At 45.2% G+C, this 27663-nt stretch overlaps 2 protein-coding genes across 4 annotated transcripts in view; both read right to left on the minus strand.

Annotated features, from left to right (window-relative positions):
• LOC125428535 overlaps positions 1–2038 on the minus strand; it is a 40254-nt gene extending 38216 nt beyond the window's left edge. For 2 of the 3 annotated variants that reach the window (XM_048488776.1, XM_048488777.1), the window contains exon 1: positions 1833–2038. The gene's annotated coding sequence lies outside the window, so the exon portion shown is untranslated. Of the gene's footprint in view, positions 1–1518; positions 1621–1832 lie in introns of those variants that run through there. The other variant, XM_048488778.1, reaches the window with a different exon arrangement.
• Positions 2039–4455: 2417 nt separating this feature from the next.
• LOC125429927 (zinc finger protein 397-like) lies at positions 4456–15710 on the minus strand. Its single transcript, XM_048491528.1, has 8 exons — positions 14858–15710; positions 12612–13573; positions 11100–11217; positions 9224–9306; positions 8622–8748; positions 7714–7821; positions 5173–5546; positions 4456–5107 (listed from the first exon to the last, which is right to left on the minus strand). Exons 2-8 carry the CDS (start codon positions 13320–13322, stop codon positions 4724–4726), a joined length of 1905 nt encoding a protein of 634 aa, XP_048347485.1. The 5' UTR covers positions 13323–13573; positions 14858–15710; the 3' UTR covers positions 4456–4723.
• Positions 15711–27663: the final 11953 nt, after the last annotated feature.

Here is a 27663-nt window from a genome sequence, read left to right on the forward strand (position 1 = left end):
CCTGACTGGGATAGCCTCCTTGCCCCAGTTCTGCCTTACCCAAGCCAGGACTTTGCGTGTCAACCAGCCTCATGGACAGCGGGATTCGCACTCTGGACAGTTCCGTTGTGGAATGGAAAGGCTTACATTATACTAAAAAAAAAGACACCACCATATAACAATGTGAATTGAAAAGGGAAAGAGGGATTCCATTTGACCACCCTAAAAGGCTATGCTGGGGATCATTGGACCTGCATGGACATCTGTGTGGGTTGCGGACTGTGATGAGAAGGACAATTGTCACAGCAACGCGTGGCCGGGCCCCGCTAGTAGTTAAATAATATTAATTTTTAAAGGTAGGAAAAATATATACACCTGGCCTATGCATGGACTCAAGGAAACCACAAGCCCTCATCTTGCATTGTCGCACACTGCTTTGAGTCCCCATCAAATCACTGGATCTTTGGGAGGTCAATTAATTCACAGGCTCAACACCAGTTCAAAGCAAATTGACAGCTGGGTGTTGTGGGTTTTCCGGGCTGTGTGGTCATGATCTAGCAGTTTTTGCTGCTAATATTTTGCCTGCATGATGGCTAGCCTCTTCAGAGGCTTGCCATGGAAGATGTGACAGCATTTAACACACTCACGTTGCATTCACCCAGTCACCAAAATGTTGGAGAAGTCACAGGTGCCAGTGGTGACCACAATTCCACGTGACAATGAGTTCCATTGGACAAGCAAGGAAATGCTTCCAGAGGAAGAGAATGGATGAACCTTAAATTTTGCTTTGGGAATCCAAAAGGTGAGCCACGCTTTAAGAAACCAGGGATCTCACAGGATCTGTCCCGCCCGCCCCTTCTGTCTCATGCATAGAAAAACCAGAAGGGTTTAAACCCGGTCTAGACACGCTGCAGCAGAATCGGGAAAGGGCTGCGGCTGCAGGATGGGCTGCGCCACTTCAGACAGCAGGGGGAGACTCCTGTGGTTCAAACTTCCTTCCCATAAATAATTTCTTGCATGTGGAAAACTAGTACCTGAAGCGGTAGGGCGCACTCATGCTCCTTGCAGGACTATTTTGCTTTTATTATTTTTTTAACTCGGGAGGGATTTTTTTCTTTTGCTTGGAGAACATGGGAAACGCGACCCTCCTGCAGTCGGAAATGGTACAGCCCACCCTACCCGCTCTAGTCCAGGCCTTCCTACCGCTCCCAAACGTGCCTGGGGTATTGCAAAGTCGTCAAAGGCTCCCGATCTGCAGCGGAGTCCCTATTTCATTGCATGCAAGCAAACGGCGCGGCTCCTTAATCCGTTTTAGATATCCGCTGCAATACACAGGGGTCAGGCAGGGGCTTCCGTGGCCAGACATCCTCCCGTGGGAGAGGGGGGGGGGGAGCGGAGGAGCGCAGAAGCGAATGCAGCACCGGTTTAGCTTTGCATACGTTTATATACGCCGAAGTGCATCGATTGCCCTTTGCAAGAAACCGTAAAGGAGCAGACCACTGCGGTGCAAATTTACATGGGGGGGGGGGGCACACCTACACTTTTTTGCAGGGGTTTTACTGCCCTTGGCGGGTGTGAAGGCGAAAGGGTTAAAAAGGCAAAGGCTTTCTGGGAAAGACGTCAGGGTTTGAATGAAACCAGCCCCTCCACCGACCTCAGGTGGGGGTGGGGGGCAGGATCCAATCCAGCCGGAGAGAGCCATCTTCCTGTCCCCTTTGCTCAGGGGGGTGGGGTTGCAATTCAGCTACCCAGTCCCTCCACCCTGCTTTAACGCGCGCCTCCTCTCTTGGATCCACCCCCCTTTTCTTATCCCCCCTTCTCCCCCCCCCCCCCCCGGATCCACCTTAACTTACCTCTCCTGCAGCCATTCCCAACAAAAGTCCCTCCAAGGAGAAAGGAGGGCTTCCCCATTGATGTCCCCGCCCCCTTCTCCGATTTCGGAAAGGCTGCCGGGCTCAAGAGGTTTAACCTTTCAAGCGCCTGGGGGAAGGAGGATTGCCCCTTGCAATTGCAAGCCTCTCTTTTGCATTCCGAGTCGACCCACAAACACACGGGGGAGGGAAAATCCGGAAAGATCCTACAGCGAATTGCTTTTATGCTGATGCGACTCTGTGAAGATCCAAGCACGCGAGAATTACAACTCTTTCCCTGGAGGAAATCGCAGCTTTGGGACTAAGGCTCCAAGGAATCCTATCCCTGCTAAGATCCCTCTGCTCCCTCAACTCTTAACTCTGCACACTCTACTATCTGAATCTTCATACATTCCCCAAGTCAGAGCTTGGGGCAACCTTGGGCAAGCCAATATAAAACGCGAGATCCAACCAAAATGTTTATAGGTATTTATACCCTGCATTGTGCAACAATGTTGTCCTTTGCTCTGTTTTATCCTCCTAACAACCCTGTGAGGTAGGCTATAATCAAAAGAGTAATTGAACCGTGTAAAATGATAGCACTGGAGGAATCCTGTAACAGTTGGATAGTGTGAAAAATTCATCATGCCTTTTCGGGAATTTCAAACAAACCCTGTCTCACTCAAGAGATATGAAGATAATGCTGGCCAAACTGAAATATGTTTCCAACCCCGCTGGCCAGGAAAAGCTTGAAAGTAGCCACTGACTGGATCATCTGGGTAAAGTTGAGAGGTCTTTCAACCCTCCAGCTGGCCTGGAGGGGAAAAAATATCCTTTCTTGTTCAACAAAGTCTTAGTGGGATGTTATATACCAGGGGATATTTACCACCATGCCATGGAAAAGATGAAGCTGCCGGTTTCCATTCATAAATCCTCTATTAAAGGGGCAGGACATTTTTTGTTTGTTTTGTTTAAACTTAAATTACCAGCTTGTAGACAGGAATGGATTTTGACTCCATACTTCCTTCTTAGCCCAAAATGACCCCCCAGAGTGACAATGCCGAGCTCTGTCTTCACAGTATCTGTACCACTGGTGGGAGTTGGTCCAAAACTTGGTAGAGTAAGGAGCAGCAGTGGCGTAGGAGGTTAAGAGCTGGTGTATCTAATCTGGAGGAACCCGGTTTGATTCCCAGCTCTGCCGCCTGAGCTGTGGAATCTGGGGAATTCAGATTAGCCTGTACACTCCCACACACGCCAGCTGGGTGACCTTGGGCTAGTCACAGCTTCTCGGGAGACTCTCCTCGGCCCACCCACCTCACGCAGGGGTGTTGCCTTGAGGGGGGAAGGGAGCAGAGAGATTATGAAGCCCTTTTAGAGGAGGTCTCCCTGCAGGAGAGAAAGGGGGGATATAAATCCAAACTCTTCTTCTCTTGGTAGAGTAACCCATCCCAAAGCACCTCATTGCCTGCAGGGGTCCCCAATTTGGCACCCATGGGCATCATAGCACCCAGTGACACTGTTTCTGACACCTGCCAAGTGTTTTTGGGAGGTGGGTTGGGCCAGGCAGGGCTTTTGCACAGTATGGCCTCTTGGACTGACTACTGGAGCTCTGATTGGCTTTGCAGGTTGTTAAAGATCTGCACTGTGTTACTGAAGATAAGCTGTGGCAGTTCTTTTATGGCGGGCTTCCCCTTCTGCAGCAGTCGTTTTGTGTCAGCCATTTTGTTGCCGTGCCCACTGAGCCACCTCAGAATTCCAAATGTGCCTGTAGGCTCAAAAATGTTGGGGAACCCTGACTTACAACCCTGTGAGGTAGGCTACCCCCATCTACCTCCCACATACACTACCATACAAAGGAGATTTCACATTTATTCATTCGTGACAGATATTTCTGCCCACCTTTTGACCGTACTGTCCCTCATGGTGGTTTACAATTCATTATTTACTGCAATATCCAAGGGCTGAGGGCCTGATTCATTATTAGCCAGCTCCGTGTGTAGGCACGTGGGGCTCTTACCTCACTGCAGAGTCAAATAAAATACCAAAAAGGGCAACCCAAATGACTGAGGGTTTGGAGACAAGGTTGCCAGCTGCCTAGAAGTTTAAAAAATCCTGTCCTCAGAGGCTTACTGACTAGAAGACAATCTTTACCTTCACACCACGAAAAGCTTCAGCTGCCCATCATTTTTGAGGCCTATTGGCAATCCTATTTGGTGCACTACAAGGAAAAGTTGAACAGTTTGGGGCTTTTTTTAAGGAAGAAAAGATGACCACTGTATGTGTATGCTGGAGAGAGAGAGAGGAAGAGACAGTGAAGCATTATAAAATTATAAACAGTGTGGAGAAAAAGAGACACTTTCCCTCTCTTGGAATATTCAGAGACACCCAAATGAAACCGATCATTAGTCAAGTCTGAAGGGCACAAGATGTTCATATAATAAAGAATTTCGGGGAGGGTAGCTCTAGCGTCATCTGTTAACTCATACAGATATGTAAAATTGCCCTGTATAGAGGACGTTTGCCCCTAAATATCAGATTCTGAGAACAAGCAAAAGGAAACAGCCCTCTCCTTCAGGCCTCCATTCAACTTGTTGGGGTAACCACTTTTAAGAAACACCACACTGGGTTAAATGGATATTTTAATACAATGGACAGCAACGATTTTGTCCTCTTTTGCCACCCTCCCTCACCGCCCGTAGCAAATTAATGATTCTACTCTGAAGATGTCTTTTGTTCACGTCAGTTGAATATTATTGTGGTATCAGCATTACACTCAGTTTTTTTTTGTAAAAACAAAAGGCTTCTCTGCCTCTTGGATTTTCAGGAGTGTAACAATTAGATTTGCTATTGAAGAGTTTCTGATGAAAAACCAAACATTCCCAATCTCAGCCCTGTCAATGCCCTATGTGGATTCTCTGGTGGCTGACCAGCGTGCCTCTGTGGCTAAAGCTCTTCCCACACTGAAGACACCCATAAGGTTTCTCCCCTGTATGAATCCTCTGATGTTCGATGAATTTATCACGCCGGTAAAAGGTTTTGCCGCACTCGGGGCATTCGTAGAGGCTCTCGCCGGTGTGAAGTTTCTGATGCCGCTTCAAATTCATGCTGTGGCTGAAGAATTTCCCACAATAGGAACATTCGTAAGGTCTCTCCCCGGTGTGGATTCTCTTATGGGCCTTGAGTGTCCTTCGGCAAGATAAATTCTTCCCACATTCAGAGCACTCGTAGCCATTTTCCACTGGATAGGTGCTCGGATGCCCGAGAAACTGCAGCATACTCTCCCTGGTTTAAAATTCACTCTCAGCCATGAACGAAGCTGGCTTTGAGAAACAATCTTTTGTTACTTGTTATGAAGGTATGGGTTTTGCTGGAATTCTTCCCCCCACACAGGGCATTCATAGGAGTCTTCTTCAGCACGGATCATGACAAGTCCTGATTTGTAGTGGCATCGTCTCCCATACTTGGAGTCCGAGGCCAGCTCGGGCCCCGGGTGCACTGCAGTTTCGCTGTCGGCCACCGTACGAATTCTCGTGAGCGTGCTGGACTCATTCCTTCCCTTCGCGAGCTTTCTTCCAGGTAGCCTTTCGAATGTGTATCTTTCCTCTTGGATCTCTGGAGATGCTGCCAGCTCATGGGTTAAATCCAGCACCGTTTCCTCTGGCCCGCTTTCCCCACAATGCGAATTCTTTACTTTGACCTTAATCCCTCTTTTGACACCTGCAGAGAGAGAGAGAGAGAAAAGGGGTCTGTTTGCGGCCTGGTCCTTGCTTTTCTAAAATGCCGCCACCTCCTTTATTATTGCTTGAAGTCGTTACGGACGACGCAATGAAGAGACGAGACGCAGTGATATCAGGATCCGGTGGAGAGAAGCCAGTGGCGATCTAGCGTGATCAATGGATCTGGCTAATCTGCCAAGCTGGGGTCCCTGGCACCTTTTATCAAGGGTTTGGGAAGGCGGGAGAGCGGGAGAAGGTTGCACAACACATGACTCATTGGGGCTGCGTACGTGCGGGAGGAAACGTTCCTGTTTGGCCTAATCCATACCTGGAGGTATTGAGACCCTTTGTTTGGGGTATCTTGTGACCCGTGAGTCAGAGGGGTCTTGTGATGGGTGTGCCTGTGCGCCCAGAAGGGAACAGATGGCGCAGGCATTCCTATGCACTTTCTGAAACTCTGCTGGGATCGCTGGCTCACCCCTACAATTGCTTTATTAAAATATGTAAACTGTGTCTTTGTTTTTTGGCCCAAGGCAGTTTACCAATCCAAATTTAAAGTGTACAGGGCACCACGAAACCCTCCACCACACGTCTTTCCCCCAAACACCTGCAGCACAGGCTCCATGCCCAAGCCGACAAAAAAGTATTCCTTGCCCCATTTACCTCTTTTAGGGAGCCCATTCCACTGAGCAAGAGCTGCAGTGGAAATGGCCCTGGGGCTCTAGCTCATGTTGCCAGGGCTATCCTACATAGGGCAACATCCACCAGGTGGCTTCCTGAGGACCAGAGTTGGCTACATAGGGAGATACGTGGGCTATAGGCCACGAAGGGCCTGGCACTTTGAAGTAGACTTGGAAACAAAATGGCAGCCAATGAAGCTGTTTTAGAATAGGCAAAGCATTACCACCAGCTAGCCTCGGACCAAGAACATGCCTTATACCGAGCCAGACCTTTGATCTCTCAAGGTTTGTACTGCGTGCTTTCCATTCCCATTCCTTATTATTTGGGCTGGTGATGCAGGGGATTGAACCCAAGACCTTCTGCGTGCCAAGCAGGGGATCTGTCATTGAGTCACAGCCCCTCCTTTGCCTCTGGAGGGGGAAATGAGCATGAACCAAGACTTGGTTGCCAGGCTTCTGCATTCCCCAAGGCTTCTGGTTGCCAATGATGTTATCAATGCAGATGTGAAAGTTAACCAGAGCTAGTCCTAGAGGCGTAGCTGGGCCAAACCGGGCCCGGGATGGATTTTACGTTTTCTGGGGGCCCCCATAGCCCCCCATGCCCTCCCCCACACTTAACTTTGTTCAGGCTGAAAAAGTTGAGGCCTGTTCAGCTCAGGCTAAAAAAAACCTTGGTGGGAACTACACTACCCAGGAGACCTTGGGGCTCGCAAGTTTATAGTTCCCACCAGGGGGGCCACTTTCGAGAGCAGCTTTCCGGCCCCGAACATTCCAGCGGGAGCTGAGACCAAGGTAAAGTAGAAGGGCATTGCCGGGGGTGCTGTGGGAGGAGGGGCAATTGCCCCCACACACACACGTACGCTCAGTGCAATGTGCATCCCCCGCCCTCTTGTAGCTCTGCTACTGGCTAGTCCCCCCAACACACGCACACATGCTCACCAGAGATTTATGAGCATGGTTCTGTATAGGGTAGTGTGGGCAGATCCCAAATAACCAGGATGCTGGCAAATCACACCTCATCAGTAACCAGAGTTGACTGTCAGGCCTGTATTTGGGACTTTGCTTATGCTGCTATTTCATTGCATTGGGGGAGGTTGGTAAGGGTTAACTGTATTTCTAACTGTCTTTTCTCTGTTGCTGTAGAATGTGTGGTGATGCCAGGTGGCGTCAAGGTCATTGCTTACCCATCTCCTGTTATCTCCTTGCACTTACCTTCTGGCGGGCTTTCCCAGGCTGGGGGGTGGGGGGTGGTACCAGTTCTTTTATTATTGCAGTTTGCGTGGGTTTTCTCCAGTCTTGGCTTTGCCAAGGAAGACCCCTGAATCAATAAAGCTGCTGTTCTACAGCAAGAGTTTTGTGCGTTTTATGGGGTTCTGACATTGATTCAGGGACAGATGAAAGGGAGGCAGGGGTCTTTGTCAGCCATCGAAAGGAAGCTAAACTTCTTTCAATAAAAGAATTACCAAATCAGATCCGTCGGTTCCTTACCTGAACCTGGACCAGAAAGCCTCCCTCTTTCCTCCGGGAACTGGATGAACATCACTTCCTCTTTTTCTGGATGAGAAAGGAGGTCAGGTTTAGGAACCAAAAGCCCCTCTGGAGAGCAGAGAGAAAAACAGAATTATTCCTGGTGCTTCAGAGCTCACAAAAATATTTTTGGTTTTTTCACTCTTCTAAAGGATGAGAGGCAGACATAATAAAAACATCCGTAGGTTTGGAAAGCAAAATCCTGTATTTGAGAAAACTGGAAGTCAACATTGCCCCTGTGACAGCTGCTGTGACAATTCTTACCCCCCTCTCCGACCTGTTTGCATGCCTAACAACTAAAATAGATCAGACTGCAGGAAGAGACAACCAGTACAATTCTATGGAGAGTTACTCCAGTTCAAGACCATTCGTTTAAATGGGCTTAGACTAGAGTAACTCTGCATAGGTTTGTGCTGAAAGAATACCATAGCAGCTTTTGAAGCAAAAGAAGAGGGATGAAACAAATGGGGTAAGGAGAAAAAAGGTGAAGTAAAAGCTGGTACTCAAATGTGCATTCCAGCAAATTCCAAATGCCTAAGCTTTTTTCCTTTTCAGTAGAAGATGACGACTTTGGATTTATACCCCACCTTTCTCTCCTGTAAGAACAGACAAGAAATGACACAAAAGGACAGTGGGATCACTAACCTGACAGCCTATCTAGCTGACCAGTTGCCAACTCCCTGCCGAGTCTTCTTCTCAGTTCCTTTAAACATTAGACATTCCTACATCCAACATTAACCACTATACCACTCTGTCTCTCAAGGGATATCAATGCTATGCACATAAACACACAGTTTCATCTTTCCAGGTGTAACAGATACAGAAATGCACACTGGATTGACTGTACCTGAGTGGAAAGAGATCCTTACCCAAAGAACCTACATTCTTCCCGTCCTCTTGCAGGACTTGCCAAAACATAGTCCTTGGGCCAAGCTCTGTTGGGCTCTGCTCGATCACCTGGACAGCCACACCTGCTTCCTTAAGATTCTTCAGTCCCTGGAAAGAGAGAAACATTCCCAGCTGACAGAGTCTTTTGCTGGCCAAACAAGGCACAGTTAGCAAAAAGTGTCCTTCTACTCCCAGAGCTAGAACTATTTACAATTACTATTATAAAATTGAAATGAAACCACAGTGTAAATCAACCATTCCTACCCTGGACCTACTATATATATAAACATTGATTATATTAAGCCTGCACTGGGTGTATATTAAAAAGTCCACTGTTTGATCACCAGTGGCGAGTTAAAATTGCCTTCAGGTGACCAAGAACAACACAGGGGAAGAAAGTTATATTTATTCCTTTGGCGGTAGAAAGTGCCATCAAGTTGCAGCCAGTCCTGGAAGGTTTTCAAAGGAAGAAATGAGCAGAGATAAAAAATAGGTAGTAGACAATCAAGGTTTGCGACAGGGATAATTACAACACTGGCTGGCTCACGCAGCACCTGGCCCAGCCCACAGGAACATCACATACCTCTGTCTGCTCCGTTCCGGCCACTTGCTGTCCTTCAGGTGAATGCAACAGACTAGAGCTATTCAAGCCTTTCGCTCCCCTGCCTGCAATGAACAGAAGGAGGACTTCAGAAAGGGAAATAATTCCATCTGTAGTCTGATCCAATGCAAAAGAGAAGAGAATTGCTCAGGAGGGAACTTGGGCCGAGATATGCAGGGGCGGAAGAAACTGCCCCTGCCAAATTCTCTCTTCTTCAGGTACAATGTCTTCGTTCATATCTTTAAGATTACCAGGCTCAAAAAGAGGGAAGAGGGAGTTCCCTCACAGAAGAGGGAATTTCAATTAGGGCAGCTTTCCTCTTCACTGTGTAACAAGATACATCTGCCAGAATGCCATCTTTCACATAAGCCTGGGAAGGCACAGAGGTCCCTGCCATCTTTATTTATTTATTTATTTATTAAATTTATAGGCCGCCTCATCCCCGAAGGGGATCTTCCAGTGCATGTCTCTCCATATCCATTCAATACACAAAGTTTCAGTAAAAAAATCTTGCTAGCCTCTTTCTTTTACCTCTTTGATAGGCTTTTTGATAATATATTCCAACGCAGATCTTTCTCTCATTGGGAATGAATTAGGAACTCATTCGAACCGGGAAAAGTGCATGCACAAATCAAGGCAAGACACATGAACACATGAAATTGCCTTGTACCGAATCAGACATTTTTGGTTAATCAACATCAGTTCTGCTACTCAGACTGGCTGCAGCTCCCCAGGGTTCCAGGCACAGTTCCAGGGGTGGGATCCAGCAGGTTCTCACAGGTTCCCGAGAGTAGGTTACTAATTATTTGTGTGTGCCGAGAGGGGGTTACTAATTGGTGATTTTGCCACGTGATTTTTGCCTTAGTTACGCCCCTCCTCCGCTCCTCAGCAGTAGCGCGCAGAACTTGAAGCAGTCTAGCAGGAGGTGCACCGGCTTGCGTGGCAGCCTGCGCCTGCGTGCATTCGTTTCCTGCCCAAGGACCGGCGCAGCGGCTGCTTCCTTGCCACAGCCCCGCCTAGCAATGCCCTGCCCCTGGAATGCCCGCCCCCGCCGTGCCCCGCCCTGCCCCATTGGCGCTACGCCACTGTTTGAATCCTACCACCATGGGAACCTGTTACTAAAATTTTTGGATCCCACCACTGCACAGTTCTTTCATGTCAACTACTACTTGGTCTTTTTAACTTGGGATGCTGAAGATTAGAACCTGGAACCTTCTGCATACTAAGTAAATGCTCTGTCACTGAGCCATGCCCCCTCCCATAATATAGCCATGTGAAATAATACCCATGTTTCTCATAAATATCCTACCCTCCAGTTGTAGTTAAAAATGGCCAGAAAGAAAGATAGACAGAAAAGTTAGGCATAGAAAAATTAAAATTATTATGATTGGACTATAAAAGAAACAACTATACTTGGGAAAGCAATCTCTCTTTTCAGTTATTAAACTTTGGCTAAGTGGGACGAACGGTGAAAGATTGGTCTCTTCATGGTTCGGTGGGAAATCTGTGTGAGTAACAAATCAATTTGACTTGCTTTATAATGGCATATAATGTTACATTTTGAGTTTTGATAAGTTATTGATTAGCTGTAATTGTAAGCTATCGATTAACTGTAATTGTAATCTTTATTTTTAACATGTACCAATAAAATCATCTTTAAAAAAAAAGAAAGATTAGGCCTCGGATTCTAAAAGTGGAGAATTTTGGCAGATGCAGCTTTTCACATCTCCCATCTGACAAATTTCCCTCTTCCAAGCAACTTAATAGCACAAGAGCTCTGTCATTCCTTTTTATCTGGGCTCCAGAACCATCTCACAAACATGAATGAGGCAGAACGAGCATCTCCATGACTCCTCACCTAATGGGCTGCTCTCCCCACCGCCGTTCTGTTTGGCATCCTCGTAGATCTCTCTCGGCACGGCATCTGAGGACTCATCCTCTGCATCTGGGGAACCCAGGTAGACCTCCTGTGGAAGCTGCAGGAAAAAAGAACCACCCGACTCAGAATCGAGGGGGCAAGGCTGGGTGTGCGTGACTGCAATGGCCAGTTTGGCCCTACCCCAAATCCCAGTCCCTTTCATTTATAACCCCAAACTCTCAGAAACTCACTGTTTCCCATGTAGATGTTCAAAGGCCGAGGAAAGTGACATAAGGCGACATATATATACAACATATATTTATTGTTGTAAGCTGCCCTGAGGGGAGCCTATAAGTCTAAATAAATAACTGCTTTTGTGACAAGGCAGAAGGGTGTGGCAGGCAGGATTCCAACTGGAGAAGCTCCCTCCGTCTATCTACTAGTTAAAGCTGCACCTCAGGCTTCTCTACATTTTGTTTATTTATACTCCTCCCCACTTTACGGACTTCGGATACTACTGTTGAAGATCTAGGTGCCCCTATTGGAAGAAAAAGACAGCAGATAAAGCCCTGGTGAAGTCCTGGTCGGGGGGTGGGGGGGGGGGAGAGAGAGAGAGAGAAACCACCTACAATGCCATCCTGTGCAGCTAAAAGCCTCTGATTTAACACTCACAATTGAAGGGTTTTTGCTTAATCACGTGCCAATAGTTTTTCATAACTTGCATCCTATTTTGTTACATCTCATCCCAGCTGCTAGAATCGCAGTTGCAAGTCATTGGAAACAAACTACTCCTCCCACTATTTACAGATGGGCACAGAAATACTTAAGAGATATATCAATTGCTCAGATTGGTAGTACTGAGGAACAGGAAGGACGTTCAACAGGTAGAGTTGCTTTGGAGTAAGTTAGGTTATCTAAGTTATCCAAGTTAGGTTATCTCACAAAGTCGGTTAATTATCTTGTTTGCATTTCATATCATTTTTTCTGTACATTGTATAATATATTACTACGGGTATTCTGTATGGCTGTACCAGAAATGTGACAGTTCCTTCAAGTGGAGCCTCAGCCAAGTATGACGATGATGAAGAAGAGTGATGGTAGTATAAGTAGTCGTTTTAGATTTATATCCCCTTTCTCTACTGTAAGGAGTCTGAAAAGGGCTTACAAACTCCTTCCCTTTCTCTTCCCACAACAAACGCCCTGTGAGGTAAGTGTGGCTGAGAGAAGTCAGAAAGAACTGTGACTAGCCCAAGATCACCCACAAGGCTCTGTGTGTAGGAGTGGGGAAACAAATCTAGTTCACCAAATAAGAGTCTGCCACTCATGTGGAGGAGTGGGGAAACCAAGCCCAGTTAACCAGATTAGAGTACACTGCTCTTAACCACTACACGACCGTGGCTCTCTTGAGCTTGAGCATGTCCTGGCTGTGTTCCCTTGGCCTTCGGTGACCGGCATTAAGCTGGATATTAGCTCTTCCAACACATTCCCAAACTGCATAAAAGAGAGACCCACCTGCCATTTCTCTGCTTCGGCCTCTTGCTGGCTCAGCAGGAAATCCTCTACCAGGGCCACAGCCTGGGCACAAGTTTCTGGCTCTCCAGCCCTGATCCAGCTTTGCAGCTCTGGCGGCAGGATGGCCAAGAACTGCTCCAGGATCAGCAACTCCAGGATCTGCTCCTTCGAGTGCCTCTCTGGCCTCAGCCACCGACGGCAAAGCTCCTGCAGCTGGCTGTAGATCCGGCGCGGGTCTTCCACCTCTTGGGAGCGGAACTGTCTGAAGTGTTGCCGTAGGGTTTCCATGCGGTTGGCTTCCCAGCGCAAGATGGCCACCTTCACTTTCCCATAATCCTCTCTGTCTCTGGCCTCCAGGCTTGCAAAGACCTGCTGGGCTTCTCCACTGAGTGCCGGCAGGAGCCGAGCGGCCCACTCTTTCCTGGGCCACTGGCAGGCCTGGGCCACTTGCTCGAAGGAAGCCAAAAAGGACTTAGTGTCTTCCCAGGGGCCAGGCTCCTTCTCCCACCTCAAGTGAGGGGACTCCAGCCCTCCCAGGAGGTCCTGCCATGGGGCTTCCCAGCGTGGTTCCTCTCTGTCCGCTCGCCACACTCTCCATCTGGGCCGCTCCACCATATCTTCAGAATGAACTATCCTGATAGTTTCTCCTGCTCTGTCTGGGCCCTCTTCTTGTTCTGGTCCTGCAGATATTTGCTCCTTTGTCACGTTCATTCTTGGCTCTACCCCCCAAAATCCAGAACCAGAGATTAAGTGTTGGCTCTCCAGTCAGGTTGATTCCTAGGAAAACTTCTCAGTTCCAAACAGCCTTCTTGACTTGTGGTACATTGCTCAAAGAGGATGCCTCAGCCTCCAGCTTGAAGGGATTGATACTTGCTTATCCTTCTTCACTGACAAAAGTTACTGATATCCGAAGGCCATTCCCCAGAGCCTTTTCTGTTTACCATGGGGAGTTCCTCTGTGGGCTAAAGACAAACACAGTTACAGTACAAGGAACATGCAATCTGAATTGACCACTTCAAAAGTACATTATCAGAGAGTGGGAAAACGCCAAAATATACCCATACATTTTGTGTACTTCGTCAAGCGGGTTTCACTGCGATCTAGCATGACTAAGTTTCACTGAGATCCAGGATGACTAAGAGGCTGAGCCATGAAGCCCCAAATTCAAATCCCAGCTCAGACAGGTAGAAACTTTAGGCAAAGGTACCCCTTTTCTTCTGAAAAAGTCGGGGAGGAATAAAAAGGCCACCCTCATAAAAAGAACTTTTTCAGATGACGAAATTGTATCCAACCTTCTATGGGCAGCCATTTTGTTCAGTGTCTGCCTTGTAGCCACACTACTTCCTACAAGGTTTGAATGGACATTCAGGGTTCAGGCGAGAAGAACTGTTCTTTGGGCTCCTGGACTGGGTAGGTGATACATGGTTGGAGGAGGAAGTACAGAACAATATTGATATTTAAATGTCACAATATTTATATATAGCAGTGATGGCGAACCTTTTTGAGACCGAGTGCCCAAATTGCAACCCAAACCCCACTGATTTATCGCCAAGTGCCAACACGGCAATTTAACCTGAATACTGAGGTTTTAGTTTAGAAAAAACGGTTGGCTCAGAGGCATGCGTTACTCAGGAGTAAGCTTGGTGGCAGTCGTTGGCTTTGCTTTGAAGCAACCATGCAACTCTTTGAATGGGTGAATCACGACCCTATAAGGGTTTACTCAGAATCAAACCCCATTGCCAGCAACTGAGCTTACTCCCAGGTAAAGGATCACGCTCCAGTTCTTTGCATGAAAATCAGTGGGGTTTAACAGCGCTTAACAGGGTTACCTACACTGCTTCCCCAAAACTAGGTCTTAGGTTTAATGCTAATAAATAAATGCAATAATAATGCAATAATAATGCAAAAAGAAATGCAATAACAAATAAATAAAAATAAATAAATAAATAAATAATCGAGCCCAGTGGCCCAGGCCAGCCTTGGTAAGGGGGTGATCCCCCCCCCGCATGACGAATTCTGCGCGTGCCCACAGAGAAGGCTCTGAGTACCACCTCTGGCACCCGTGCCATAGGTTTGCCACCACTGATACATAGCCTCTTCTTGGGGTTGCCAACCTGCAGGCGAGGCCTGGAGGTCTCCCAGAATTACAGTCGATCACCCGACTATGGAGATCTATTCTCTTGGAGAAAATCAGCACTTGAAAGGGGGGACTTTATGGAATTATACCCACAGTTCACATGCCTTACTCTGAAATCTCCAGGTGTTTCACAGCATAAGGAAGGAGGCGGCGAAGTCACATTTTTGGGGGGTGGGGGAAAAGGTGAAAGGAACTTAATGAAAGGAACCCTTTGCTCCCCTCAGAGCTAAGCAACTGTGATCAACTTCAGAGAGACTTTCCAGGGTGCCAAGTCCGGGTTGAGGAATTCCTGAAGAACTGGGGGCATTGCCAGTGAAGAGAAGAATTTGGAAGGGGTTTCGCCTAGTTGCTATAAGTTTTACAACTACTAGTACTAGTAGTAATAATTTCATAGGGAAACAGATCTCTGTAGTCTGGAGATCAACTGCAATTCGTGGGGGGGGGGGGGCGCTTCAGCCCCCACTTCTTGTCTATATTTGGTGTTCAAGGGCCCTCTGCCTCTCCCCCTCCATCTTTTGAAAAGCGAGTGTGAGAGCAAATCGCTTGCAAGAACCCCGTTTCGTCCTCCCTTCTCCACACTGAACAGCGGAGCGGCGGAAGAACGGCTGACCACAGCCCTGCACGGTAGTCTCGGGTGTTATTTACACGTGGGAAAGAGGGTGGGGTTTACAGGTAACCCCTTTATGTAGTTGACGACAATAACAGGAGGAAGGGCTGAGCTTTTATCCTGAAAACCCTCGCCAAAAAAAAAGCACTGGATAAATCAGAAGCACCCCTCCGTCCACTGGAGATGTCACAGAATTTTGCACCCAGCTGCACAGAAAGCAACCTCTTGGGCCTTTACTTTAGGAAGGCTTAGGATCCTACGTCACCCTTAGCCTTCCCATTATCACTTGTAGGGTTCGGTTTTGCGCAGCAATCCTCCAACAGCCCTGCAAGGTAGGCCAATTTAATTAATCTCCCCTTACATATTGCCGGGAGGGGGGAAGGGCGCAAGAGTAAATGGCTTGCACAAAGCCACTCAGTGAGTGGCGGGGCAAGATCTGAACTGCAAACCTCCCGGATCACAGTTTCTTCTCTCCACCGCCTTGCTAGGCGAGGTCCCCTTGTGCAGCATTCCTGTTTTGCAAGGCAGAGTGAAGTCCAATTTCCAGCTACCCGACTGCAACCATTGGCATGCACAGCGCATTGCGCGCACTTACCACTCTGGGAAACGATCTATGGAGTATCCAAACAAAACCGGAAGGCAGTGGGGCCGAATGCATCTCTAGTCTTTTTCTATCTCTATGATGGGAAAAGGAAGTACAGATAGTGGCGTTCTAGCCTTGTGGCCACTCTATGGGCTTTCACACTTCACAAAACTACATTTCCCAGGATTCCAAGAGAGAGGGGGGGCGGAAGCATATCAAGAGTAGGGGTGTTTTTGAGACATTTACAGCTGCCACCTATCATCACTTTGCCCCTCATTGTCTGTAACTGAGCCTTGTTTATGATCAGCTGGTAAAAGTTTTCAGGGATGCAGATGGTGTGTGTGTTTGTGTATAGTAGAACAAAAGAGACAGATTCTCAATTGCTTTTTATTTATGAGTTTACTAACTATAAAGGGAGGGTTACATGGAGATAAAATAAGAAATCATTTCCTGTTACACAACTACATTACTGTACATTTGGTTACATCTTGGTACCTATCTGCTGCCTAGTGGTAGTGGTGGTGCTGATGTGCTCAAACAAAGACACAGAGTTAACTTTCTAACTTCAGACGTATGTGCTCACTAACGTGTAAGCAATGGCTACCTCACTGACCAATAGCTAATCAATAGACCAGGTCATATTGGTCAGTTGAATACTGTGCTATTGCTATTATGTTATACTAATGGCTGGTTCTCTGAATTTGCAGCTTGTTTTTTAAAAAAGTAGCTAGCCCCTTTCATTGTGGAGAGATGACTTTCCCCTTATATCTCCCCATTGAAAGAGGCTACAGATTTATCTGGAAATTCAGAGAACTTCCGTATACATTGTTATAATATTATATCAACATAACAGCATTCAATTGACAATTTTAAGAAGCCCACCAATAAGAGCAGGAGGCCTTCTTGTGAACGGAAAGGGAATGGAAAGGCAGCATAGTAGTCCCTGGAAAATCCCAGTCACCAGAAATCTTCAAGCTACAGTGTGAGATTTCCCAGCCTTACAGTGACTGCCTTTTCAATGTGCATGCAAATTTGGACCTATATATGCTTAAATACCTTTTTCTTATTTCCTTCAATAAACTCTAAACCTTGTTTTGCAAAAAAAAAAAAAAACCTTTCCCCCCAAAACACTGTCAGCTTAACAGCCTCTAATAGTAAAGATTAGTAAAGATTTCTAACTAGCCACTTCTAAGCCACACATTCTGTTCTCCCTAACTGGGATACATGTTAATTTTCCAAGCCAGACAAGCTGTGGAAGTGGGAACAGGTTCCCCAGAGCTTAATCCCCCAAATTGGTTACGATTCTAGTCAAGTGTCTGAACCCAAGTTAGAAAGTCCACACACGGCTAAGGTTACACAGGAAAAGAAGCACATATAATAACAACAGTTCTGCCTTGGAGCGAAGCAAAAAAAATGTTTTTAATGGATGATACCCCAGGATTTTGTAATGTTGTGTGTTGCTGGACCCTTCCTCAGACGGGGAGTTTCTGCCAGTAGAATCCATTGGTGGTAGTAATGAATGTGCTAGAGCAGTGGTTCTCAACCTTCCTAATGCTGCGACCCTTTAATACAGTTCCTCATGTTGTGGTGACCCCCAACCCTAGCATTTATCCATTTTACAGATGGAGAACGCTGATGCAGAGAGTCTTAGGCGACCCCTGTGAAAGGGTCGTTCAACCCCCAAAGGGGTCCCAACCCCCAGGTTGAGAACCACTGTGCTAGAGGATGATTACCCTTTGTCAAATGACAAATACTTGGAACCAAAGCCATGCTGGAAGCAGAAAAATTAACCCCATTTATGTGCAGGTGTAACGTTTCACCAGTTTCTCCCAACCTTTAGCATCTCTATTAGTGAATGTCCTCCGAAAGTCCTATCGTTGATATCCTTGCTCCAGTCTTGTTTACTGAGGCCCATGGCTTCCTAAATTGGATCAATCCATTTCATGCTGGCTCTTCCTTTTTTTCCTGCAGCTTTAGATTTTTCTAACAAGAATTTGGGTAGCCCAATCCAGAGACCTGAGTGGCCAGGGATGGTGCCACAGCACCAAGTGCTGTCCTGCTGCCTTCAGAGGGCTTTTCAATGGCATGGGAAAGGCAACAAACCTCAACCCACCTCCTGCTGCCGTTAAAACCCTCCATAGGGCTTAATGGACCTGCCACCCAAAAGGGTGAAGTATGTCCAAGGGCTCGGCAGCACAACTACTGCAAACTCAGGGTGGAAGCTGACTAAAGTTGGCTCCAATCAGAGGTGGGATCCAGCAGGTTCTCACAGGTTCCCGAGAATAGGTTAGAAGACAATACCACCCCCTCCCATCATCATGACAGCTGACAGCCGCAGGCGGCTGTCCTGTCCACGATCGTCCCTAGTTCAGTTCTCTCCCTTCTCCCTCCCAGGTGTCAATCTGCGCAACCCTAGAAATGCTATTCCCTAGCTGGCAACGGTGTATCTGTGTGTCATTCAGAAAACTGTTTTGTGTGTGTGTCATTCACTTTGGAAGTTGGCTCTACTCTGCAAGACCAGGGGCGTTTCTATGTAGCTTTTCTAATCTGTGTTCATCAGGCTGGCATCCCCCGCCCTTCCCCAAGCCCTGCTGTGTGTGTGTGTGTGTGTGTGTGTGGAGAGAGAGCCTTGCTCGTTGAAACTGCAAAGAAGCTAACGGGTGGGGTGTTCCCCCTCCCCACTTATCAAACGCCTCATCTCTGACTCTCCTTTCTCCTCGGAGGGTTCTTGGAATAAGTCCTCTGTGTGCAGCGCGCCTGTTTCCAAACGTTGTTGTAAAAACAGACCCTTTCTCCCCTCCCAAAGCCATGGCGCTTGGAACTGTGCATCTTTCCCATCTCCTGAGCGGTGTTGGAATATTCCCCTATGTTTGCAGGCTGCTTCTTCCAAACGTTGTTGTAAAAGCATCCTCCTCCCTAAAGCCAGAGGGTTTTGCTGGAAAAGCCGGTCGCGTGCCCTTCCCTCCGTCTCTGGCGAGGTTTGAATACATGAAAGCCCCGGCAGTCTGGCATTTTAGCACTATTTCTGCAAAAGGGAGCTCACCTCTTGTTTCCTTGAAGTGTATTGTGAAAAGCATTCTGCCCTCTGTGTATGCATTCGGTTTCTGAAAGCAGAGTTCAGAAAAATAAAAAAGGAGCACAGAGCGTTTGGCAGAGTTTTTTTCCCTAAAAGCAATGTGACTTCCTGAAAGAGTCCTTCCTGTGTTTCCCCCTCCTCCCCCTCAGGGCAGCAACATGTGCCGAGTCCGGGGAGCATAATAGCGACTGGACCAGCTTGTGCACCCTGCATGGTGTTCCTGACAAAACCAGGAAGCATACTTTTAAGAAAATAATAAAGTGCTTTTTCAGGCAAGAGCGAGGTCGCCTGGCTCTGCTGCTATACAAAGCACCGCTGTATACTCTGTCACCCTTTCCCCAGCTTACAGCAGCCGCAGCCTGCAAAGTTTTCAGATTTCAGTTATACACGCCAGCCGCAGAGCGGGCTAGGCGGCAGGAAAAGGCATGCCCGCGCCGCCTTTTCAGAGTGCTTCGAATGAAGGCTGCAGAGCTGTCTGTCACCCTTGGGCTTATAATTTAACGGCAGGCAGTCCGCCCGTGGCTGGGGCTGGGGATGACGCTGCAATTTTTGATTTCACGGGCGCACACCCATCAATCAACCCGGCTCGCTCGGGCAGAAGCCCGGCGATGTCATTTCTAGGGCGGTAAGCGATGCTCTTGGGGCTCCCCTGGAGATTGGGAACGCCGCATTTGGCCCCAAAAGGTGATTTCCGCCATACGACGTGCCAGTCAACCAGGCATGATCGCAGGCCCGCAGTCGCTTTAGGGCGAAGCGCGGGGCTCTTTGTCAGTATCAGCCGGGCCGCCATGGCGGCTGGTCGGGTATCAATTTTGATTCCGTACGGTGAGACGCCAATCAACTTCGGCCTGACGAAGAGCGATTTAAGGCGCACTCAATGAGAGCTACTGACCTCTGGGGCATAAATATGGGTATTCTGGGCTTCGGAGACAGCTGCTAAAACCAAACCTGTTTCATAGCTGAGCATGGAAACTCCCTGCAGGGGAGCCTTTTTTCGCTTTCCACCCTCTACATCTTTCGGCAACACCTGACGCACTGGCAGGTGGATCTTGACGCATCAGTTGTTCAACCCAAATAGAAAACACGCCACTTAATAAACAGCAAACTACAATTAAGTGCTCGGTTTGTTAATTCTCAAACATAAACGTCCATGATTTTAAAGGGGACAACTAGGTATTACTCCATACATTAAAGCATCTTATTTTTCTCAATTTTACTGCATATTAACAATTGCAAGAAATTATTGACCTAATTCACTGTCTTTGTATTCTACATTGACACTATGCCTACCACACATCAAGCATGATTAATAATCTTTTATATCATGTGATCACTACACAGCAAATACATTACTGATTTATTAGCTTTTATAACCAGCGATGTGAGACTGGATACTTACTAAAGATTCTCAACAGGATATTATGAGTGCTGTCAACTCAGATTTTGCCCTTGGTTCCCAAAATTAAGAAAAAACAGCAATCAGGCCCTTTACCTTTACACTGAACAAATTCAAATTTAAGAAAAGCACTCACCAGCTGAAGATTTCACACTTTTCCATCAAATTATCTCTTTGGTAGATATAATAAGTAACCCAAGGAACAACGTATTTGTGATTGTGGCACAAACCGGATAGAAGATGTAAAACATAACATTTTGCATTGCCCTATGTTTGATCCCAATAGGAACTTATCTTAAAAATATTCTTCACAACATATCTGGTACTGAGGAGAATAAAGTGTGTTTCTTGTTGGCTGACATTTTTGAGGAAGTTAGACATAGGGTTGCTTCATTTACATTCCTTTCTACTAAACTTAGAACGCAGAAAGGTTATAGTTTAAAGAATAGATTATAAGATGGAAGATCTGAAACTTTGTAAGAAATGATGTAAGATCTGAAAAGTTGTAAATTCTTAAGGTCATGTTACCACCATTTGTGTATATAGTTTGGTTTTAATATGGTTTCTATTGTAATTTGTTGATCTGTCATGTAATTTGAAAGGCCCATGGCTAACAAATAAAGACTGATGATGATAACCAGTGATATGACACATAGTGCTTTATAGTGCACTTTTATATCTGTTGCATCTTGTACATTCTATTGTATTATTTGGTCATTGCTAGAAATACTATTAATATTATGAGTGGTAAAATACCCAAATTACAACCTCTCATTATTATAATAGAAGTAACGCACCATGTGCTCATTTCCCATATGTTCAATACCCATAGTTCAATCCAGAGCTAAGGTGCGTGATGGTGCTACTTGAGCTGCTGCTCTTCCACAGGACTTCCCCACAGTGTGGGAAGCCCAAAAAAGTGTAACAAACCCTCCTTCTAACTCCCCCTCACACAGGTGAGAATAGAGATCTGCCCTGAAAATCATGGTGTATCTCCTCTGGCAACCTCGGCAGGCATCACGGGGCCAAGAGGGTCTGAGGGCAGCTAAGGCTAGGCTCCACCCTGGAACGCCCTTGAATGCCAACGAGGCTGGGGACAGCGTGCAAGTGCTGGCTATTGGCATCACAGCCAGTGTTGTGGGACACTTCAGCCAGGTGCTGGCATATTTGCCTCCCCGCCAGCATAAGTGCTCTGAGAGGCATCGCACGACAGAAGCTCATGCTGCATTCAGAGTGGGATTCTGGATTGCGCTGCCCACTGGGGCCCTGTAAGCTTTTCAGCAATCTAAGATCTGGTTTAAGAGCACCAGGTCTCTTTTTCACAATAAATATGGCAATGATTTTTCTAAGACAGTACTCGTCGTTAATTCTAGTATTTGGAAATGCATAGAATTTAAAGGCCCTGTACTTGACAAACTTGTATTTACAAATATGGCACTTTTATAAAATGTAAAGCTTTCTCAAAATTACTGTGTGTTGACTAAATGCACAAAATTCTCAAAATTATCTTGATTTGGGTAACATATAGATTAACAATATATATATAGACATAATCATTAAGTACCGTAATAATTTATAAACTATGACCAGCGATCACTTTACACATTGAGTAAAATACTGATTTGTAAGCTCCTATGACCAGTTATATGACTTTTAGTGGCTGTATCTGTGTTTTCACGTCGTATGTATGTTAAAAGCACAAGCCTGACAAAATTCTCCGGCTTTGGATTCTACATTAACATTATACTGATCACCTTACACAATAAATACATTGCTGATTTAAGCAATTTTATAACCAGTGAAGGGGCACCTGTTCTTGTTTTGCTTTTATGCTGCTTCATTATTAAAAGCAAAAATTTTCTACATGGTTCATATGAATTTGTTTTTCTTTTTGATTATGTAGGAGTAAAGAAACCTAATGTGTTATAGGACATGTGGTATATGACATGAAAGCCAATAGGGGAACAGTTACCGTTGCTTAGTGCTGTGGAATTTAATGAAGGTGTAAACACTGTATTTAATTAGCGGAAGATTGTGATGATAAATGGGAACGTGCCCATAGATTGCCATTCGCAATCCCTAACCATACAACATAATGGATGCCAATTGTAAGCCCAAAGCGATGGGAAAGCTTCTGTCACATGGGGAGTTCAATAAGTAATGCACCTAGTTCAGTATTAATGTCATATTTTTAATGGTGATGGTCGCGAACTTCATTTTGTGCACGTGACATCTTTTTCTTGTTCAGTGGCTTTGTCTTCATTTGAAAATCTTTATCACAAAGAACTTTGTGTTTCTTGCTTCTGTTTCCTTTTGATTGGTTAAATAACAAAAAAGTGAACAATGTGCTATTTTTTTGTGGGATATTACTATAACTATATCTGCCTTAATTTTTTACCAAGGGTTATCTTCTACTTTTAGAACTAACCTGCACATAATTATATAACATATAACTGAATCGCTTCTGTTTTATATATACAATCGGACTCCCCAGCATTATTTTGAAATAGTGGTGTTTTTAACTATATTGACTAATCTGGTTGAAAACTAGAATTTTAATAAATAAGTTTTAATAGTAGACTCTGGTGTACAGCTTGATTTTGAAACATTGGATGCTATAACTGGTGCATCCTTCTGCAATATTTTTCTCAAACCATATCATATCAATTGCAGTAGAAAAACTACAAGAAGAAATAGTTGAATAGTTAGGATTTTTTCTTTATAAAAATCCTTCAGCGTGTAACAAACAAAAATCTTAGTAAATTAAAATTTCAATAGCAGGATCCAGTACACACCCGGTATTGTGACTATTAGTTGGGCATATTGTCCATGTCTTACAATCCGATCCAAAATCATGTTTTCTCGGTTCTATTGTACTTTGTGCAGCATACTCCTAGGTAAATATGAATAGGATCACAGCCTTTGTAACATAAAATATCCTGATAGCCTTCATAGATGGCTATAGATGGCTGAGATGGAAAAAGAAATTAGAGAGGCCAACAAAAGCAAAAATGTCGTGGTAATGGGCGATTTTAACTATCCCCATATAAACTGGAAAAATGCATGTTCAGGTCATAGTAAGGAGAGAACATTCCTGGATATGCTAAATGACTGTGGCTTAGAGCAGATGGTTGTAGAACCAACCAGGGGAGATGTGATCCTAGATCTAATTCTATGTGGGACCCAGGACCTGGTGCGGGAAGTCAGTGTTGTTGAGCCGATAGGGAACAGCGACCACAATGCTGTCAGATTCAGTATCTCTGCATGCGAACAAGTGACAACTACTAATGTAGTTACATTCGCCTTCAGAAAGGGAAATTTCTCAAAGATGAGGGGGATAGTGCGCAGGAAGCTGAAAGGGAAAATCAAGAGAGTCAAAATGTCCAAGATGCTTGGAGGTTAATAAAACACAGTCTTAAAAGCTCAACTGGAATGTGTTCCACAGGTTAGGAAAGGCAGCTTCAGTCCAAAAGAAAGCCACCATGGTTAACAAGGGACGTTGAGGAAATTATTAGGAAAAAAGATGTCTTTAGAAAATGGAAGTCCAACTTAACTGATACAAAGAATACCAGAGAGAAACACAAATGGTGGCAAAAGAGAAGCAAGTTAGCTGTAAGGGGAGGCAAAAAGGATTATGAGGAACGCATGGCTGTGAACATCAAAACCAGCAACAAACAGTTCTTCAAGCACATCAAAAGCAGGAAGCCAGCAAGGGAAGCGAGAAGCCCGTTAGATGACAAAGGAACAAAGGGTGTGCTAAAAGATGACAGAGGAGATTGCAGAAAAGCTGAATGAATTCTTTGCATCTGTCTTCACTCCAAGAGGAGGTGAGGAACATTCCTGCACCTGAACCAAGCTTCTTAGGAGGCTTAATCCGAGGAACTAACTAAGATAGTGGTAGACAAGGCGAAAGAAGTTCTGGCAGCCATTGATAAACTAAATGCTACCAAATCCCCTGGCCCAGATTGCATTCACCCAAGAGTTCTTAAAGAGCTCAAGCTAATGAAATTGCTGATGTTCTCACCTTTAATATGCAACTTATCCTTGAAATCAGGCTCCATCCCTGAAGACTGGAAGATGGCCAATGTCACACCAATCTTTAAGAAAGGATCTAGGGGACCGAAATTACAGGCCAGTCAGTTTGACATCTGTTCCTGGTAAATTAGCAGAATCTGTCATTAAAGATAAAATTATAAAACATGTACAAAAGCAAAACCTGCTGAGAAAGATCAGCATGTATGGTAGAGGCAAATCCTGTCTTACAAACTTACTAGAGTTCTTTGAGGGTGTAAACAGGCATGTGGACAGGGGTGAACCGGGTGACATTGTCTACTTGGATTTCCAAAAGGCTTTTGACAAAAGTTCCTCACCAGAGACTGTTGAGAAAAAACTCAGCAAATGAAGGAATAAGAGGGGAAGTCCTCCTATGGATTAAAAACTGGTTGAGAAACAGGAAACAAAGAGTGGGTGTAAATGGGAAGTTCTCACAATGGACAGATGTAAGGAGTGGTGTCCCCAAGGATCCGCTTTTGGGACCAGTGCTCTTTAACCTATTCATAAAATGACCTGGAAGTAGGGTGGGTAGTGGTGGCCAAGTTTGCAGATGATACCAAATTATGTAGGGTGGTGAGAACCACAAAGGATTGCGCAGGAGCTCCAAGCGGACCTTGATAAATTAGGTGAGTGGGCTAAGAAATGGCAAAATGCAGTTCAATGTAGCAAAATGCAAAGTGATGCACATAGGGGCAAAATCCAAACTTCACATACACGCTTACAGGGGTCAGTGCTATCAGTCACAGACCAGGAAAGGGATTTTAGCGCCTTAGTTGATAGTTCCATGGGAATGTCAACTCAATGTATGGCAGCTGTGAAAAAGGCAAACTCTATGCTGGGGATAATCAGGAAAGGAATTGATAGTAAAACTGCAAAGATTGTCATGCCCTTATATAAGCAGTGGTGCGACCGCACTTGGAGTACCGTGTCCAGTTCTGGTAACCACATATAAAAAAGGATATTGAAGAGATAGAAAAAGTGCAGAGAAGGGCAACGAGGATGATTGAGGGACTGGAGTACCTTTCCTATGAGGAGAGGCTGCAGCGTTTGGGACTCTTTAGTTTGGAGAGGAGACGTCTGAGGGGGGATATGATTGAAGTCTATAAAATTATGCATGGGGTAGAAAATGTTGACATAGAGAAATTTTTCTCTCTTTCTCACAATACTAGAACCAGGGGGCATTCATTGAAAATGCTGGGGGGAAGAATTAGAACTAATAAAAGGAAACACTTCTTCACGCAACGTGTGATTGGTGTTTGGAATATGCTGCCACAGGAGGTGGTGATGGCCACTAACCTGGATAGCTTTAAAAGGGGCTTGGACAGATTTATGGAGGAGAAGTCAATTTATGGCTACCAATCTTGATCCTCTTTGATCTGAGATTGCAAATGCCTTACCAGTCCAGGTGCTCGGGAGCAACAGCCGCAGAAGGCCATTGCTTTCACATCCTACATGTGAGCTCCCAAAGGCCCCTGGTGGGCCACTGCGAGTAGCAGAGAGCTGGACTAGATGGACTCTGGTCTGATCCAGCTGGCTTGTTCTTATGTTCTTATGTTCTTATGTTCTTATGTTCATAGGCTTATTTAATGAATGACTAACATGAGCCAAGCAATCCTTATATCAACATCTTAAATAGACTACTTTCAACAAGTATCCCTATCAAATAGCTTCTTTTCCTGGTTAAAATCCCTATTCTGGTTAAAATCCCTTTTCCTGGTTAAAAATCCTTCCTATTCTGATGTGAAGCTTACCGTTGAACACAGGGCACCACGCCTCTCATCTTCGCCTATTTTATATCTTACAGGTTGTTCTTAAGATTCAGTAAGGAAGGCAGAACCATGTGCGATGCTTTGAGTTGAGCTCTATAGAAGGAACCCACCCCTCAAACCTACCATATGCTCCACAGGAGTATCCTTTAGAAACATGTTCAGATTCAATACTCCCCATCAGGAAGTTATCCAGAAATCTGCAGACCACTACAAGGAAATTATTTTGTCATTCAAAAAAGAAAAGTGGTAGTGGTTCTGTAGGCACATAGTCCTGTCAAAAGGATTTTTTCACCAATCTCTATAAAGTAACCTAGAAGTAAGATTATTTCCCTTCCCCCATTATTCTTTCTCCTTGTAATGGGGTGTTGTAATAAAGCTGCTAAGCAAGAAACATGCAGGCCTCATGCTCCTCCAGCTCTCACAGTTTGTTTAAAGGCACCCTTCAAGCTTTTCAGGGTGCATTTGAAAAGGGGGATTCTGTAGGCGCAGAAGGCATATAAAGGATATACTTTGTTATATGCAAAGGTTTTTTCTTGCCCCATTACTTTCTTTCTGTAATGGGGAGTTGGCAACCATAATGCAGCTGAGCAAAGAAAAGATGCAGGCCTGAAAGTCTATTCTCTTTCTGTTACTAGGCAAGCTTGATAGTTTAAGCAGAGTGCCCTTTGTCCAGAGTTATACAAAATGTGCAGATTCAACTGTTTTAAGGCCTTACAGTTCCTAATCAGACACCTTGAATTTTCCCTTCTCCTAGAGACAGGAGAAAGAAACATAAAGATGTTTAGGCTCTCTTTCTGAGAAGAAGAAGAACACAAGGCAATAGAGATAGGAAAGAAACAGGTCCTAGTTCATCTTGCGTCAAAGGATCAGATGCTCCCATCTTCCAATAAGGGTCTTAGAATACTCAAATGTTTTAGGGAAAGGGAAAATCTCCACCTTTCTTTATGACTGATTGATGATGATGAACTTTGGGGTGTATTCTTTTTATTGCTATTCTGATGTAACCTATAAAAGTAAGAACACACTGTCATCTTGTGTGGTTCTCCTGATGCTGTTTGCCCGGTTGTTGGCGTGAATAATCCTGCTATTGATCCTGCTATTGAAATTTTAATTTACTAAGATTTTGTTTGTTACACGCTGAAGGATTTTTATAAAGAAAAATCCTAACTATTCTTTATTTCTTTGTAGTTTTTCTACTGCAATTGATATGATATGGTTTGAGAAAAATATTGCAGAAGGATGCACCAGTTATAGCATCCAATGTTTCAAAAATCAGCTGTACACCAGAGTCTACTATTAAAACTTATTTATTAAAATTCTAGTTTTCAGCAGATTAGTCAATATGTAGTTAAAAACACCACTGTTCAAAATAATGCTGGGGAGTCCGATTGTATATATAAAACAGGAACTCGATTCAGTTATATGTTATAT

The sequence above is a fragment of the Sphaerodactylus townsendi genome, linkage group LG03 (assembly GCF_021028975.2).
Source record: "Sphaerodactylus townsendi isolate TG3544 linkage group LG03, MPM_Stown_v2.3, whole genome shotgun sequence".
NCBI classification, from domain to species: domain Eukaryota; kingdom Metazoa; phylum Chordata; class Lepidosauria; order Squamata; family Sphaerodactylidae; genus Sphaerodactylus; species Sphaerodactylus townsendi.

Excerpts from the sequence above, each read along its gene's own strand:
- LOC125429927 (XM_048491528.1), bottom strand. The coding sequence starts at position 13,322 with ATGAACGTGACAAAGGAGCAAATATCTGCAGGACCAGAACAAGAAGAG. Across the intron at positions 7,822-8,621 it reads GAAGAATGTAGGTTCTTTGG|AGGGGCTTTTGGTTCCTAAA; the intron begins GTAAGGATCTCT and ends TCTGCTCTCCAG. Across the intron at positions 5,547-7,713 it reads GCTTTCTGGTCCAGGTTCAG|GTGTCAAAAGAGGGATTAAG; the intron begins GTAAGGAACCGA and ends CTCTCTCTGCAG.